At 43.5% G+C, this 18880-nt stretch overlaps 1 protein-coding gene across 2 annotated transcripts in view; it reads left to right on the top strand.

The window, feature by feature from the left end:
- Positions 1–18880, top strand: part of SPOCK1 (SPARC (osteonectin), cwcv and kazal like domains proteoglycan 1) — a 466123-nt gene that overhangs the window by 70336 nt on the left and 376907 nt on the right. Inside the window, exon 1 of one of the 2 annotated variants that reach the window (XM_073221675.1) lies at positions 13671–13742. The exons of the other annotated variant lie outside the window; for it this stretch is intronic. Within the exon in view, the coding sequence (XP_073077776.1) occupies positions 13686–13742 (57 nt within the window). The 5' untranslated portion in view covers positions 13671–13685. Of the gene's footprint in view, positions 1–13670; positions 13743–18880 lie in introns of those variants that run through there. 2 annotated transcript variants of the gene reach the window in all.

The following is an 18880-nucleotide window of genomic DNA, read 5'->3' as shown; positions in this document are numbered from 1 at the left end:
GTTGAATGGAACAGAAGAGTCTACAAGCAGAGACTAATATGGACGAGGACTTCGGGGATGATGAAGGCCAAGGATGAATTATTTAATAAATTCTAAATTTGTACTTGGAAAAAATACAATTACAGCCTTTCCTCACACAATATACCAAAATAAATTTTTGGTTGGATTAAAGAGTTTAAATGCAAAAACTACTGCCATAAAAAATAAAAACGAGGAAGAATTGTAGATAACTCTGTGACAGTAAGTGGACTTACCGACAGAAAATTCCAGAGAGGGGAAATGTGTAATTACTTAAAATTAACATGTCTAAAAGTAAGAAAACTTCTCCAAAAAAATAAATGCTGAGAAAAAAATCTTGGAAGAATATGCAGCAAAGTACAAATTTGGCTAATAAATAAATAAGAACAGTGCTAAAACCCTAGTAGAAAAATTGAGAAAGGACATAAGCAGGCAGTTACTAGAAGGAAATACAGATAGCTAATAAACATGGAAATGTTTTCAACCTTTCAGCAGCTCCCCCTTTACTGAAAGAAATACATTTTATATGATGGTCTCCGTGTGCTCATTAAGAGAATCATGTTTTCAAAGAACCTTTAAGATGCTAATGTTTATTGTAATGTTAATTGAAATGGGACAAAATTTTATATCCAAATTTGTTAAACAAAGAGAACTATACAGGAAAAAAATGGCAAAGGCATTCACTGAAAGTTTAATAATGCTGTTAGAAAGAAAAAAAACCTAGTTCTCAATTTGGGCTCTTCAGGACTCCATAGGCAGAGATGTAGATTGGTGTAACTTTTTGTTAAAGCAATACGACTGGTCATACTGGGACCTTAAAAGGTCATTCAACATTGTCCCAGGAGTTTCTTTCTGAGAATCCCTCCCCATGGACTAATCAGAGATGTAGACACTGGTATGTGGATGTGTTAGTTTATCAATGGAAGTTTAAAACTTAGAAAGAAGATATAAATCCAGAATAGGGGATTGTTTGAAGAAATGGTGTTAAATGTACTCGACATAATGTGTCATTAAAAGGAGATGTAAGATTATAAATATGATATGTTTACATTGTGATAAAGAATGTGTATGCTTAGACAATATATTGGAAGGAAAGAGACCAAAATATTAATCATGGTTATATATGTTTGGTGGGATTGTTGGCAACTTTAATTACCTTTTTTGTATCTTTATGTGTTTTCTGTATATTTTCTCTGAGCATTTATTAGTTTTATAATCAGAATCCTGGTCTCATGGAATACTTAGTATTTAAACCAGGAATTCAGTGATATTTCAGGAAGTATAGAACTTGAGGCTATTAATATGTAGCTGTTAATGTTCTTAAGAAATTGAGGAAGGAAATCTTGCTCTCAACCAGTTAAGGATTTATACCTACTTCCTTAGACCTGATGGAGATTGGATGTAAGACCTGAAAGGTAAGTAGTTGAGGGAGTTTCCATTCCTCCTGGAGATGCATTGAAGATCATTGGAATGGGGGATATGTTTTAGGAGTTGAAGTAAATTCTGTCGTGAGGGACTGAAGATCAATATAGAAATGTCTCTCTCTCTCTTTTTTTTATTTCCAATGACAGTTGAGGAAGAAAGATAGATCATTATTCACTGCCTATTTGGAGGCTGTTCACGAGCTGCTTTTAAAAACCAGTGCACGGATCAGCAACTTTCTGCCATTTCTTCAGCTGGCCAGTTCCAGTGGATCCATTTAATTAGATTTCCATGTGGCATCTGTAGCCCCAGTAAATTCAAATAATTAAGCTTCATGATTTCTTGTGTGTTATAAATGTCACTAAAATTGCTGTTGCAGAACAGATGATTTCTTCCATAATGGCAATTTCTGTCATAAATTGTTTCATCACTTACAATGATGAGAACTTTGAAATAATTTCTTAAAATTGTACTCAATTGCATAACTGGTTTCTTTGCATTGGATCTTCTTACCCATTTTTCTTCTTCTTTCCTCAATCCTATTTGTGGTAGCTGACTTGCCTTTTGTATAGAGAAGGCCATGGGCAAATGCTCTCAAGGATCTGGGTGCCCAGATGGGGAGGTGTGCGGAAAGAAGGTGGGCTCCTGTTCCTTCAGTGAGGAAGCCCTGCTGGGTCTGTGGGGTAGATCTCACCTGGAAGCATGCATGAGAAAGGTTCTTGGGGGACAAGGGCTGGCCTGTGGGGTCATCCATCAGTAACGGAAGGCCTTGCGAGGGGTTTGCTGTGGCTCTTCATTCTCTTGGGAAGTAGCCCAGTGCTAGTGGCCTGCAGGACATGGTCACCACAGTGGGTGGGCCTGGCCTCTCTAGTCATTTGGAGGATCTCTCCAGATGTTGGTGACCCCTAAGTGAGCTGACAGTTTTCAAGAACATGGGCTGTGTTTAGAATAGGCTTAGGTGCTGTGGACACGCACCTTTATCTCCTGCTCTCCTCTGTAAAATATGTTATGCCTCCCTAGCCCAGCGCTTGGGGCTTCATCTGGCTCCCATCTGTCCTGTTCATTCTAGTGCACGATTCCCTCCCACCAGGTGAGATTACTGTTCATCTCATGTTACTATTATTGCTAACTGGAAACAACTTGAAAACCCCTTCCGTTTCAGCAATAAATGTTGTCATTCTTCAAGTCCATCCCCAGTGCCATCTCACCTTTGGAACTTTTCTCAAATTCCAAAGCCACAAGCAGTGGCTCTGACCCCCGAAGATGCTGCATTGTTTGTATCTCTCTCTGGGGCAGGTGTTATATTCTGCCTTGTAATGTGACTATTTGTGGTTATCTTTTTCCCTTCCTCATGGTGGGAAACCATCTGACTCATCTTTGGTTTCTAAGAAAGACAAATAATCGTGCCTGTTTGTGGCTTGAATGAAATACCTTTTAGAGATGTTGACCTTGGACAAATCCACAAGGGGGCGGGCCTTACAGGAATTGACCCAGGGTGGTGGTCAGCCAAGGGTATAGTCTGGCAACCGATGAATTCATGAAAATGTGTTTTTTGTTTTTCAATTTCTAAAATCATTTTTAAATTGTTTATTTTCATTAATGTTAAAAATATTTATTTTAAAAATTATGATAGTATGTATAACAAAAATAATATTTTAACCATCATAAAGTATGCAAGTTCAGTGATAGTAAGAGAAACCATCCTCCCCGTCCATCTCCAGGACTCCCTCATCTTGCAAAACAGAGAAACATCTCCCCTTTCACCCCTGCTCCTGACAATTACCGTTCTACTTTCGGTCTCTATGACTCTGACTAGACTAAGTCCCTCATATCAATAGACTCATATAGTATTTGTCCTTTTGTGACTGGCTCATGCCATCCAGCATAATGCCTTCAAGGTTCATGCATATTGTGGTTTGTGTCAGAATATGCTTCCTTTGTAGGGCTGAATAATATTCCACTGTACGAACATAACACGTTTATCCATTTATTTGTTGATGCGTATTTGGGTTGCTTCCACCTTTTGGCTATTGTGAATAATGCTGCCGTGAACGTGGGTGTACAAATATGTTTTTGAGTTCCTGCTTCCTTTTGGGTTACATACCCAGAATTGAATTGCTGGGTCCTGTGATAATTTTATGTTTAATTTTTGAGGAACTGCCAAACTGTTTTCCATAGTGGCTGCACCACTTTACATTCATGCCAGCAGTTATAATATTTTTATTTCATATATGATGGGAACTGAGCTCCAAGAAATTACATATTCATCCAGGCTCATGTTACTAGTAAGTGACTGAACTGATGCATAAGCCCAAGGGTGCCTATTTTAAAGGCATGTGCTCAGTGATGTCCTGAACTGTGTATTCCAGGACTGTGTGGTTGCTGGTAACAGAAAACCTCTGAAAATGCCTTTTCTTACTTAATAGTCTGAAGGCATGTAGCTGCTATTATTGTCTCAGTGGCTCAACAATATCAGCAAAAATGGCTCTGATTCTCTGGATCTTTCCCTTCTGACTTGCTCATTGCCTCCTGTTTACAGGATGGATGTTACAGTTCCAAGCACCACATCCATGTGAAGACATGAGAAGGAATAAAGGCCAAGCCAGCTGGGACTGTCTTTTCTTAGAATCAGAAGACAAAGCTTTCCTAGAAGCCCTGGAACAGATTCCTCAGATGTTGCAGGGGCTGGAACTCGGTTGTATGATGACCCCTCAGTGGAAGGGAAGCTGACTATTCAGCCTCTGCTGTGGGAGGCAGTAAGGGGAAAGGGAGTGTGCGGTGGCTCTCAGGCACCTGCTCGACAGTCTGCCGCACTATGTGCTTCCAGAGGAATCTATGATTTGTTCCTCCATACTTAGAATCCCAAAGCCAAAATGAGGGTAACCAAGCTCCTTGACTCAATTTTAACTGGAAACAAATTTTTCATTAAATTCTTCCCAGACCAAGAAAGGCTTACACAGTACTAAAAATACCAGGAATGATGGATAAAGATTTAAGTGAAATCACTTGGTAGCTCGTAAAGTGTTGCACAAATGTAGTTCACTGGACTGTGGGCTTCTGGGGCCGAAGCTGTGTCTCACTGCTGCTGAATGCCCAGAGCCCAGCACAGGCCCCGAGACATCGTAGGCAGAAAACCAGGTGCTCACAGAATTGGCTGGAGCATCATTTTAATGTGCCAGTGGTGAAAACGCTTCCAGACACTGACTTCCCTGCAGAAGCCAAAGCTGTCTGGGCTTTGACTGAGTGTGAGCGGGGGTGATAGATTTTCCATTTTGTCCACATTAGAAAAAACCTTTGGTATGTTCAATAATATGCCATGAGTACATTTAAATCAAAATTTAAATTCCTCATAAATACATGGCTGGCAGAAATCAGTTGCCAGCAGTGCCATCTCTTTAAGAGGGATCACCTGCCACATGGCTCTGTGCTGGATGCCGAATGCACACCAGTGTGTTAAGATTGGCATCATGTCTTTATCATCTTCATTGACCACTATTTGCTGGCTGCCTGGGGGGAACAGTGACTGTTCATTATGAGATGATTTCCGGAGGACCTGGCTTTTCTGGCCTGATCAAGGCAGACGTGTGAGAATTGAAGAATGCGCTTCACAAGCTATCCTAGGAACGACTGCATCGCTAGAGAGGTTGTGTGTGCCCAAATCCTAGGCCAATCCCAGTGCACAATATTGCTTCTTTTAATCTCTACCACAACATTGTAAGGTTTATGTGGCAAATGTGGGATTTAAATACGTGTCTTTCATCTCTGTAGCTGAGGTTTTATTTTCTCATATGGGTTATGGGTGGATCTCGGGGGGCTAGAACAATTAAGGTGTCAGTGTGGGCTGAGGATTGAAATGTGGAGTAAGAGCCCAGGGTTTAGACCACAGCTCTGACAGAGACGGCAAGACTTTGGAAAAGCCCCATCCCTTGTCTGGGCCTCAGTCTCTTAATCTGTGACTGACATGGGAAGGCTGAATTGATTAAGCCAAATCAGACTGACTGGGTGCTTCCTGTGTGCTGGGGGTGTTCTGGGCACTGAGGGTATAACATTGAACAAGCTGAACTCATTCCTGCCTTCAAGGAGCTTACCTTCTAGCAGAGGAGACAGCTGTTAAAGAATTAACCAAATAGGTAGAGTTGTGATCAGTGCTATAAAAGGAAAAGTGCAATAGGATTCTATGTATTTTACATTCATATAGTTACTTACATTTATATTATATAGCCTATTTACATACATTATATTGTATTCAAGGCACAATATAAGGTGTGTTATGTATAATGAGAGAACTGATGTACTGGGGGTGAGGGTGGGGCTGGCTGGCAAGGCTTCATTGAGAAAGCGGTGCCTGGAATAGAGATGAAAGATGCACAGGAGCAAAGAGCTATGAGGGGCGTGGTCTCAGATGCACCCCCAGAGGTGGAGCACCTCCTGAGAAGGTGGGAATCGTGCTCCATTGCAGGAACTGGAAGAAGGAGACCCATCTCACAGAATGAGTGAGGAGGAGAAAAGCAGAAAGACCACAGGAAAAATAGTAGGGACTTGCATTTATCCTATGAGTCAAAGGAGATTCTCCCAGGGTTTTAAGTCCGGAGTGCCGTGACCACATGTAAGTTTTTGAAAGGGCATTCTTGTTTTTTTGAAAAGGCATTCTTGTTGCAATAGGGGAGTGAGATTGGAGGGGAGCCAGAATAGCTGTGGGACCTCCAGCATGGAGGGGAGGACTGCTGCTGGCTTGGATTCAGGTGCCACCAGCAGAGATGCAAGAAGTTGAGGCCTGGAGAGAGATCAGGCGGTGGAGCTGATAGCGGTTGGTATTTCCTCAAGGTGGGGGAATGAGGGAAAAGGTGTGAAGGCAGTGTCCACAATTCAGACTGGTCCTCTGCGTGGGTGGGCGGCTAGGGACCGGTGAGGAGAGGCGGCTGGGGAATCAGCAGGCCGGCGGCAGGACCCTGAGGGGGTCACTTAACGCCTGATGCTGGGGGTTCACTCTTCTAAAGCACTTTTGAGAGAGGACATAAAACTCCTGTTCGGGGAACAGAGATCCCCTGCATTTTCAGTGAGAGATGCAGAGTGTGGATGGTGACGCACACGCAGTAAGGTATCTTAGATCCCCTGAATCCCAGCAAAGTACAGGTAAACCCGGAGGAGTTGGGGGACTTGCATGCAGACTGCTCCCCATGTGACCATCTCTCTTGGTGGACTGTGACAGCTCCTAACTGGCGCTTCGTCATTCCATTTTCCCACCCGACTTTCCTAGTGAAACACAGATGTGATTTCATCTTAGAATCCCTCTTGCTTAACACCTCTGAAGGCCCTTTGCTATGTGAAGGACCCAACTGACCTTGTCAGCTCACTTCTACCACTGCCCTCTCTACGTGCACCAACCCGTTTGTAAGCTGAACCCAGCTCAGGGTATGAGCAGATTAGTATGTCTGCTGGCAGTCCTACAGAGTGGATCGTGGTAGGTCACGGCTTGGCGCATGCATGCAAAGCCCTGGAATGGACAGAAATGGGACCCTGGGCTCTGTAGTGCAGGGAGGTCACTCCTGGCACAGCAATGACTTAGGACATGGAACCTAGACTTTGGCCAGGATGGTAGGACTTGCTGAGTAGTCCAAGTATTGCCTTTTGTGAAGGTTTAAATTGTTCCTGCCTGGGTTCTGAGGTGGTTGGAGGTAGTGGTGAGGACCCCCGTTCTGGTGGGGATCGTACTCCCGGGGGGTGTCTGTGCTCACTGACCTCTGGATAGACCTGCGTGGCAAAACAAGGAACACAAAGGGGAGCTTGGCTCTCCCCTGAATTCTTGGCTTGTTCGTAAGTAAACCTGGCACTGCTTATTTGTTTCTTCCAGAGGAAACTAGAGAAACTCAACTTTGTTTTCAAGTGGGCCTTGAGGAGACTTGTGGCACAGTTCCCATTGCTTTGAGCCCTGAGCACGACAGGCAGTGACCATAGTGTTTTAGTTAAGGTAATGCTGGCTACTCTAAGAGATAAATCCCCAAATCTCAGTGGGTTAGGGGAAGGCTCTGCTTCTCAGAGTCCTTCAGAGACCCAAGTTTTTGGAGCATTTATGTTTTAACATGTGTCCACTGGCAAATGGGGAAAGGGACGGCACGGAGCATACATGCCTACTTCTTCTAACCATTTAACTTGGAGGGACGTACATGATGACTTCTGCTCACTTTGTCAGTGAGGATCAGTTCGCACGGTGTCACCTAGATGCACAGGGGGCTGGGAAGTGAAGTCCATGTCCTCTCAGCTGCTTCCCAGGAACACCCCTAGTCCATGAAAGGGGAACAAGAGTCTTCGGTGGGCCACTAGCTCTCTCTGCTGCACAGAGCAAGACTGTGGTTCACCGTCCAGGTCGGTGGCCATGGACTCCCTGGAGACTGTGTGCCTTGCAGAGATACCAGCACTTGTTTAAGGTGTTGTTCAGGCAGAGCCCATCAATAAGGCGGAGCCAGCCTGTGAAGGATTAGTTGCGAGCTTACATATTTTACTCTGAGGAAGTCCTTGAAATCACTGGGTGAGACTTGGGGAGGCTGGAGGTCTTACATTATGTTGGGGCAGGTGCTGGGGAAAGGCCCCTGTGTTGATGATGTTTTAAAAACTGAGGCTGCATGTAATAAGACTTTTCAGTGCTTTTCTAGAGGAGATGAACCAAATTCTTTAAGTAGAAATATCCAGGGAATGTAGGAGAATGTCAGGTTGCCATTGTTGGAAACATCCCTCGGAAACATGCCACTGTCTAGTTCTCATTCTGTTCTTATTGGCAAATTTCTGACCAGAGCATTGGTGTCGTGGGAGGCCTTGCGCAGCTTGAAGGGGCCTCCTGGGTGATGGCTGGCTCTCGATCATGGATACTCCTGTTGTATATGAATACATTAGCAGACACTCTTAAGTCATAAACTGGTCTTTTGTTTGTTCCGAAGGATTGAATTAATTCTTCAGCTCATCTCCACGGCCAAACTGAGGGCCAGAGCTCACTTCAGGTCACTCTGTAAAGCTTCACCAAAAAGCCCTTATTTATTTTGCAGATATCAGTTGATACCCAGGTCGTATACCATGTCTGAAGAGTCCCTGAAAGGCTGTGCATCCAGGTAGGGTGTCCAGAATTCCTCATATTTCCCTCTATATTTGAGAGCAAATAGTCAATAATCTGTTACTGGGTGGATTGCAGTTGATATATAAAAAGGTTATGGCATGGTATATAGAGATTAGAAATAAAAATAAAACAAATGCAATGATGATCGGCAGCAAACATTTATTGATCACTCACTATTGATCAGGCAGTTTAACTGCACGTGCTTTACTGTTGTCATTTGTATTTTATGGATGCAGAAACTATGGTAATTATCCCGAGGTGGTAAGGGGGAAATGCAGCTGTGCCAGGGTTGGTCTCTGGCTGTTGGATCTAGCACCTGACTTCTGCATAGGCACTGGGCTAGAATGAATTTGTGGGAGACCAGAAGCATGCCAGGAACTAGGTTTTCTGATCCCCATCAGTTTATCGGTATTGATTGTACTCTCATTTTTCTGCCAGCCTTTATTTTTGTTGTTGTTCTGGAATGTACCCATAACAATATAGCAGAGGGGGCATACACACCCTAAAAGGAGTTTGAAGATCTGGGGAGTTTAACCTGAAGCAGCTACTCAGGTAGGAAATGTCTTGGAAGTGACTTTAAAAAATCTTAACCAATTATGTGAACATTGCTTTCTATTTCATAATATAGAAAAACATTTTCTCCTTTCTAAATTTCCATGTAAAACTGATGTTCCAGAAAAGACACTGCATTATTTTGTAGTGTGCTGCACTCTCTGGCAAAATGCAGGGCGCTGCTAGGGGTGAGCAGTCCCCAGCTTGAGAAGCTTCAATACATCGTCGTTAGCTAATACAGAGGTTACAGATGTGTCATTCAGGAACTGGGCTGTGAACGTGGCTGCTTGAGCAAACCTCAGCACTCTGCAGGGCTGTGCTACACTGTGATTCATCAACATTATTAGAGTTACTATTTGCTTTAGAAAATGCAAACCATATTTCTTTTTTTTCTTGGAGATGAATTTGGCAGCAGAATTCCAGGTCATTCTCTTTTGTGGAGCAGGTTGGGAAGGTTGTTTGCCTGGGAAGGTACACATGTGAGCAGAAGCTATATTGTAGTGGGATATATTTGTGTCAAATATTTTTGCTGGGTCTCCAGCATCATGGACTTTTGCCATACCAATGGCTTTATGGGACTCCGGAAAATAAACAACCAGGGAAGATCAATAAGTACATCAGTAATAAATATGTCTTCCCTAGGTAAGGCCATCCATTGTGCGAAACCCAATCTTAAGTGTTAGTTTAAAATATTAGCCTTGTGAAAGCATTCTAGAAATGGTCGATAGAAAGGGCCCCCTAGCATCTTTATAAGCGTAATATTTCATACTTATGAATGTAGATAGACCCTTTGGTAAAGCGCGTTTTGATAACAGAAGACTGCCTTCTAAAACTCAATTTTATTGAGGAATAATTTTCGTGTAATACAATGTGCCCATTTTAAGTATACACCTTCAGTTTTAACAAATGTATACATCCACATAAATACCACCACAATTTTAAGATTTAGAATATTTCTATTACAATAAGTTGCCTCTGGCTTCTTTACAGTCAGTCCCTGAGCCCCAGGAGATCTGATCTACTTTTTGTCACAGTAGGGAAGTTTTGCCATATAAATGAAACCATATTATATGTAATGTCTGGCATCTTTCTCTTAGCATAATCTTTAAAAAATTTGTTCATGTCATTGTATGTGTTGTATGTGTTAGTAATTCATTATTTTTTATTGCTGACTAGTATTCCATTATATGGGTGTAACATAATTTGTTGATTAATCAGTTGTTGGACTTTTGGGTTGTTTCTAATTTGGGATTATTATGGATAAATTTGCCATTAGCATTCATGTACAAAGTTGAGGACATATGTTTCAGTTTTCCTTGGGTTAATACCTAGAAGTAGAATTGCTGAGTTGTATTTATAGGTCAATTGAATAGAATACAGAGTCCAGAAATAGGCCCTACACATATGTGTTCAGCTGATTCTTTTTCCAAAACCAAAATGCCAAGATAATTCACTGAAGAAAGGGCAGACTTTTCAACAAATAGTGCTAGAACAACTAGATAGCTGAAAAAAAAAATAGAAGGGAGAAAATGAACCTTGTCCTATGCCTCACATCATATAAAAAAATAGCTTGAAACAGATTATACACTGATGTGTAAAAATAAAATGTAAAGCTATAAAACTTCTAGAAGAAAACATAGGAAAAAATCTTCATTACCTTGAAGTAGGCGAAGGTATTTTAGATAGGACACAGAAAGCACTTATCATATATAAAAAATTAGATTAGACATTGTCACCATAAAAAACTTATGCTCTTTGAAAGACCCCCCCCATTAATAAAATGAAAAAACAAGTCACAGGCTGGGAGAAAATATATGTATTATGTGTGTGTGTGTGTGTGTGTGTGTGTGTGTGTGTGTGTATGACAAAAGACTTAAATGTGGAGTATGTTAAAAAATATTATGACTTCATAATGAGAAGACAACCCAATTAGGACATGGGCAAAGGCTCTGAACAAAAACTTCACCAAATGAGATCTTCAGATGGCCAACAAACACATGAAAAGAAACTGAAAACCATTAGTCATCAGGGAAATGAAAAGTAAAGCCATAATAATAGACTACTTTAAATCCACTATTCCATGATTACTGGGTAACATTCAAAAGACTGACAATACCTGGTGTCGGTGAGGGCGTGGAACACCTGGAACTCTTACAGATTACTGCCAAGATAGTGAAATCACTTTTGGAAAATGTTTGGCACTTTCTTATTCATATTATTTTTGGAAGCCTTCTGATTTTTTCAATGAGTTACAACTTGCTTCCTCCACTGTACATTTTATTTTCTTTCCCCCAGTTTTACAGCTTTTTAGGCAGAGTAATACATTTTTTTGAGTCCTGAGTATTGTTATTTTTGAGCAGGATTATATAAAGCTATCATTTTTGCTCTTCTGCTTAAGTCAAGGCAATATCAGAGAAAGCAGTACTACACAGGGAGAGTTAAAAAGTTAAAACATATTTTCAACAAGATAATTACTATAAGGAAAACACTGAGTATATATGACAGTGTGGGTTCTGACAGCCCATGTAGTTATTTCCGGAGCTCTTTGTATCTTTGTGTGGATCAGTATCTACATCTGATATAGTTATTTTGCTGTCTGAAGTATTTCCTTTAACATTTCTTGTATCAGGTCTGCTAGTGAGGAATTCTTTCAGCTTTCATTTGTCTGAAAAAATCTTTATTTCAACTATATTTTCCAAACATTTTTGCTGGGTATAGAATTGTAGGTTGACAGCTTTTTCTTTCAGTATTGTAAAGATGTTGCTCCTTTGTGTTCTTGTTTGCATTGTTTCCATCGAGAAATGTATTCTTTTCCTTTCAACTTGTCCCTCTGTATGTAAAGAAAGAAACGTCTTTTTTCCCCTGGCTACTTTTAAGATTTTCTCTTGGCCGCTGGTTTTGAGCAAATGATTGTGATGAACTTCAGATGGTTTTCTTCATGTTTCTAGTGCTTCAGGTCCATTGAGATTTTTGAATATGTGGGTTTATAATTTTTATCTGCTTAGGTTTCTGAGAGCTAACAAAATGACCTGAGATTTTAGGATATTTAAGAATATGCGATTTGTCCGGGTTGCCAAGGTAACAGTTGAGTGTGCTAGCTAATGAATTTTTATTCAGTTGGAACAGTGGGGAAGTGAATGAATGTGGTTCAGAGAATTTTTTTTTTCCATAAGCAAGGTGGGCTTGCTGCCAGACTCTGAGTTAAGAAAATGAGGACCTTCATTTTAATTTTGACTCATTTGAGCAATGGATGAGTTATAGATACTTGCTTGTGGCTTTCTGGCTCAGTGCTAATTGGGGTATGTGGTGAAGGACTTGTCTGGACCAAGGAATGGTTGCCTGTTTATCCCATTATGGGGATCTAGGCAGTTCTCGCTGTTCTTTACAATGGAAGGAGAAGGAGAGACCTAGCTGTCACCCTGATCCCGTTCTAGAGGACCCCTCTCACTACCTTTGGTGCATGTCACTCTACTCTGGGCCTATGGAGTTCATAGTTTCCCCCACTGTTAGTAGCCTTCAATAGCCACACAAACACATGTGTTGGATTTCTCCTTTGCTGTCAAAAATTCTATTCTATTAAAAAAGCCAGGCCAGAGGTTACCAATAGCACTGATAAAACTCAGAAGTATCTGTGTGCTTGTAAAAGGAAGGGACTGCCTTTTATGATAGAAGTCTCAGAACATTTGGGACCTTCTCTATCTGTCTTGCCTTTTTCCAGGAATTATTTGTGAATCTCTATTTACATATTTATTCTGAAATAACTTTTTCCTTACCTATTGATATTTAACCCTCTAAATGGCTCATATCCTCTAATCAGGACTTAGTAATGTCACCCTGTATCTTCTCTTGTATATACTTACAACTGCTGGTTCCCAAATCTCAGTGTTTCTCTGGTCTAATCAAATGCTCGTTTGTGGATTCAGGCCACATTCAGAATCAAGGAGGCCTGTGGTTGAACAGACTTTGATCAGCAAAGCTACAGTACACAGGGGGCATGTCCTTGAGGAATATCCTCCAGTTAGTACGAGGGAGAGAAATACTGGGGACCTTCCATGACACTGTTTAGCACCAGCGTATGCAGCAATTGAAGCTCTGGACCTTAGGGGTTAAAATAAGAATTCTTGGAAAATCTTTTTTAATATCTTCCAGGAACACAGAACACTTATCACAGGAATTACTGAAAAATGTAAATCTCTGTTGTTTTCTTTCCCCAGTGATGTAATTGATAGCTAGACACACAGTCACACCCCAATTTAAAAAAATTTCTCCAGCAATAAATCATGACCAGAGGGTATTTTCGATGTTTAGACACCAGCAAGAGAATGTCTTCCATTTAATATAGGGAAATGTAAACAGAGCAAGCAGTTCCTTTTTTTTTTCAGGTTTTAAAATCATTAATAAAGATGTCTTTACTCTCAAAGGGAAGGGTGGTGAGCAGTCACATTTTTATTATTCTACTGAATAAGTGAATTTACCCAGCACATAAATTAACAAATGCATTTTCTCCCTGCAGCACATGCTGACATTTTCCTGCAGATGGCTCAGCAGAAGGGGAAACGAGAAAGGTGGTTCGTGACAAAGGACAGGCATGTTTGGTCATTGTCTGTCACCACTCAGACACTGGCCTGCTCGCCTCTCTCGCCCGGTCAGTGAGTTTGCTGGGAAGCCAAGGGCTTGAGACAGAAGGATGGGGTGGGGACAGGAAAGAGGGCAAACCTGCCTGGTCCTCTTCTATATTAAATTTGTTTGTACCGTTATGAGTTGGAGAAGAGATTTCCCTTATTTTCTTTCCATTTGGAATCATTTCTCCTAGTTTGTCTACAGATGATTTTTTCTTGATTAGTTGGGGACAGGCTATTGGATCTGCAAATACTCAAATTTTGGTTTCAGGCAAATTGGAGACAGGATTTAGAAAGAACAGGTGGGTAGAGTGGGGGTGATCTCTGTTAAAAATCATAAGCAGGTGGATACAGAGTTGAGTAAATCAGCCTCTTGTCACCCACACATTTGCTGGACCTTTGTGAATGACAAATTCGTTGTTTACGGGAACAGGTAGGGGCTCAGTATGAGTTGTTTGGTATTTCAGAGTTTTGAGGGGTGAAGGTTCATTCAGGTATTTGGGACTGAGGTCTGTCTGTCTAGAGGCAGAAGATCTCCATAGAAGACTGTGAAGTCTGGGCGTGGCACAGCTCCCTCCAAAGGGGGTGGTTTCAGAGAAGCCAGGAGTGTGGCTCAGGTCTTGGGTGGAGGACTGCGGTCTGTGCTTGTGTGTGCTGGAACCCCCTCCGGGAGCCGGGAGTGAGTCGGTGTGGCAAATAAGAACCTTTAGAATGGCAGGACAGGATCTGCTGGGGCTACCCAGTTGTGTGAATATAAATCCCATCCATTTATCTACTCATCTGTTGATTGTCAGCTTATTAAAAATGTTTAATGTCAAAATCACTTTTGAAATAAAAGATGTTAGTAAAATCATGGATTTGGTATATACGTAGGTGGTTTTTGCTTGTGATTTTATTTTCTTTTTCGTGTCACAAGCAAAAGAGAATCAGTGTGCATTAAAATTTTTTTTTGAGAGTTCATCTCTAGAATGCAGTAGAATCCTGAGGAGAAAAAACTCAAGCTGGACTAAGAGTGCTTACACCGGTCCGTGGGAAGTGCTGTGGTCCTGTAGTCAACAGAACTGACTGAGAAGAGAAGACGTTGAGCTAATGTCCTTATTTACAAAGTGGGGTAATAGCAGATACCTGTGCTACAAAGGATTAAATGAGGTGACGGCTGCAGGCTCTTGGCACAGCACCCACAAAAAATGAACTCTTTAAGATTTTATAAAAATAGGAACAGACAAAACATGTTTTGTTCAAAAGTAACTTTTTCCACTGAACGCTAGACTTTGGATAGCTTTCTGTGGTAGAACATACAGGTCTGGTCAGATGATCAGGGTACACTTGGACTCTAGTTTATTTTCCCTATTTTCTGTTGACTGACACTTGGGTCTTCTGCACTTGTCTCCCCTCACAGGACAGTGTGGGACATTCTTGCACGTGTATCTTGGGATGACATCTCCACCTCTTGTGCTTGAGGCCTGTAAAAAGACAGTACAGGCCCCCTGCCTCAGGCCATAGGCCTGGGGGAGCCCCTGCGGCACATTCCCAGGCTCCTCTGATGTGGGGAATTGGAGTCGGTCTGTCCGCTTTGGGCGCCTCAGGGATTCTCAGTGCTTCAGTGGGGTTTCTTCTGGCTGGTCTGGGGATGATGCTTCCCAAGCAGAGACCTCGGGCTTCCCCTGTGCTCCTACCTACAATGAAGTGGACAGGCATGCAGTTGTTTTCTAATTCCTTAAAGTCAAAGTGGCCAGTTTTGTTTGAGAAGCATCTCGCTGCACCTGGCTATCTCCCAGGAGTTTCCTTTTTTCAGGCTTGTCAGCTGTGGAAGGGAAGTCCAGCTAATTTTTCACTCCGGCCCAACTTCTTCCAAAGGGCCTCTTGATGTTCAGGGCTGCACAAGGCATCCCGGCAGCCAGAAATTGGATGACAGCATCGCTGTCCACCGGCCACTTGTCAGTGAGGTCCTGAGACCGAATGGGCCTTTGGGGTGCAAACCTGTGCTCTGATGAATCAGTACTTTCATCTGAGCTGACCACTCTGTAGTCCTGGAAAATGATTGTCTGGTGAGAGAAGTGACAGATGAGGTCACCGTTGCACTGGGCTCTCACACTCCGTCTTCATGACGTGCAGTCATTTCCCTCAACTCTTCATCGTTGGGAGGGACTGTTTATCTTGGGGGTCGTCTGGAGTCCAGGGGCTCAGCCCTGGAGAGCTTCTCTGCCCGCGTTCCTCTTCCTCCTCGGCGACTGGGCGGGCCACTCACTGTGGGGACAATGGCTGGAGACAGCAATGGAAACTCAGAGTCAACTTTTTTGTTTTTAGGTCTGAATAGATTTTTTTTTCCTGGAGGGGGTAAAGTGATGGGATGAAGCGAGGTGTTGGTGTTCTGGGGAGGAGTCATTAATTGTTTTGTTCAGCCTGTTGCCTTATGCGACGTTCACAGACGCGGCCTCACAACAGAGATCAACAGGGCCTGGTTGTCACTAGGAACACTTTACAGATGATAAAATAAGGCTCTTGAGGGGAAGTGATTCATCCAAAGACACCCAGCTGGGTAGGGAGGGAAGCCCCGGGTCTCCTCGCTCCCAGTCCAGGATACAGCCCAGAACAGCATATCGGTCACCCAGAAGGATTGTGTTAAAATGCCAATCGGATCGAGTCTTTTCTCTTTTTGAAATCTCTCAGGGCTCCTTGCTGCCATCAGAGCAAAGCCCAAACTCTTAGCAAGCCCAGTAAGGCCCTTGGGGACCCGGGCCTCCCTCCCTCTCTGTCCCCATCACTGTCACTCTCTCCTCCCCACGCTCTTGCTCCACAGCAGGCTCCACCTTTGCCTCCTGCCCTGTGGATGCCGTTGTCTCTCTGCTCCACCCTTTATCTGTGGATAATCAGGACCCATCCTTCAGGCCCCAGCTCAGAGGCCCCGGCGTCTAGGGAGTCTTGGCTCATCCCAATCTGGGCCAAGTAGCTGTTCCAGCTGCCCACACAGTATGCTCTCCTATCCACTGTATTGCACTGGTGTGGGTCTGCTACTGGGCTTTGTGGGTGGGCACTGTGCCATCCTGTTCTCCCCTGGATTCCCAGTGGGTCCCTGCACTGCACCTACTCCATACCTGTGAGAATCTGTGCTACCACTGGTACCAAGGAGCATGGGAATTTGTGGCTTACTTCTGTTTTTTTCCTAAAGTGAGAAACTAAGAGACATCCTTTTCTGTGGTCCCTAACCTCGGTGTGCCCATCTGTGAAGTGCGGTGTTCTTTTCAAGGTGGCATTTCTGCCTTTCCTTCTGTGTGAACCCCTTCTCCTCCTTGCCTCCAGTCATAGGGCCTCCAAGGAGAAAAGGCTGCCCTCCTGTGTGCACAGGATATCTCTGACCATGCCCTGGGTGGTGTGCATCTGAGAGCTGGTGTGGATGCTACCCGCCTGTCAGGGCAGGGCCGTGAGTAGGAGTCAGTGCCCATCTTGCTTGCATGCTGCGATGAGCCCGAGGCTGAGCAGGGCTCAGTCTATTTAATCCTTGTTGCTTCCATCGAAGCACAGAGATGTCTTCTTGGCCAACTATCCAGTGGGCATGAAATGGAACTTGTTTGGAATAATGAAGCTAATAACAGAACTTGACAGCGATGGTCCATGCAGCCACTGAGATGGTTATCAAAAAGCAGCATTTCCCTGCTTCCTGCAGCCAGCCTGCTCGAAACATCTTAGGAAGGCCCAGTTGTCATGATAAACCTGCATCGCCATCCATTTCCACGGCTGGTTCTACAGAACATCTTGATCAGTTCTTAAAATTAATTATCATTTGGAGCAAGTGAAATGATACCGCCAGAAGATCTTTTTAAACACTAACAGGCACTGCAGTGGACTTTCCAGATAAGGAGAAATCTATCAGCTGGGAGATGTTGTAATAAACTATCAGAGCATGTTGGCTAAGCGCCTGTGAATGCGAATTTCAGGAGCATGATAATAAGGGTATGCAATGGGAAAACTTGAAAAAGTGATAGAGTCTTGGTGAGATGATTTGACTTGTGATGGAGCCTCGGGAAAAAGTTGAGGTTTTTAGTGCTTGAGGGCCCAGACTGGCTCTGTGGTGGCCTAAGGAGGCAGCTCTTGGTGGTCTACTGCTAGGCCACCCAGATGTGATTCATCTTCTCCTCCTGTCCCCAATGCTTGGCCCTGACCTGAAACCTAGTGTCTGCCTGCTAAGTGCTACCCAAGGGCCAGACATCTGTTTTGTTCAGCACTTTGTCCTGAGCCTGGATTTAATAGATAATGAAGGAATGAATGGGATACTCACACTTATGTCCTTTCAACCCAACAGAGAAACAGGAACGTCAACAAGGAAAACAAAACAAACTTTCCAACCCAGCGCTCGTTAGCACAACAGCTAGTCTTCCATGAGCAGGTGCTATATGCCTTTTCGCCATGTAATATTTATTTTGTGCTAATTGCTGTACACACACATCTTAACCCTTATAACAACCTACAAGGTGACCACTATTATGCCATTTTACAGAAAGGGAAAACTGAGGCTCACACAGCTAGGACATGGTGGGTTTGGGAATTGAGCCTAGCCATGCTCTGCATCACTAGGCTGGCCTGCCCCCTCCAGATGCCCTCTGGCCTTCAGCCCAAACCCACAGGGGTTTGGGAGCCTCCTGCCAGTGTATGCAGGACAGCTTCACTGCCCACCTGTGCACTGCTCGCGGGTCTAGGATTTCCCCCGGCAGCGGGGGGCAGGGGCAAGCCTCTTGTCCTCATGGGACTTACAGTCTAGTAAGTCTCGTGACACACTGGAGAAAGCATGGGGGCCCGGCGGTGGCCCGGCAGGGTTCCAGTGGGCTGTGTTCTAAGGTGTGTGTCTGGGGAAGGCATTGGGAAGGAGAAGGGGCTGACCTTCACAGAATGTAAATTGTGTAGCAGGCACGTTGCTGGGGCCTGATCCTCCCACCTGCCGAGGGCGGAAGGTGGAATTATCTTCTCATTTTATAGTTGAGGAAGCCGAGCCTTGGGGAGAGTAAGAACCATGGTCAAGGCCACACGAGTGTAAGTGGGGGAGCTAGGATGACCAGACCATCTAATGCCAGAACCCATGTTCTTTCCTTGACACAAGTTTCAACTTCCCAGGGGAATCAGTCCTTGTGGAGGCCGGTGTCCTTTGCCACCTAACACGGGAGAATGTTTG

Source organism: Manis javanica, chromosome 14 (assembly GCF_040802235.1).
Source record: "Manis javanica isolate MJ-LG chromosome 14, MJ_LKY, whole genome shotgun sequence".
Taxonomy (NCBI): Eukaryota; Metazoa; Chordata; class Mammalia; order Pholidota; family Manidae; genus Manis; species Manis javanica.
This window is presented reverse-complemented; position numbering and strand designations above follow the sequence as displayed.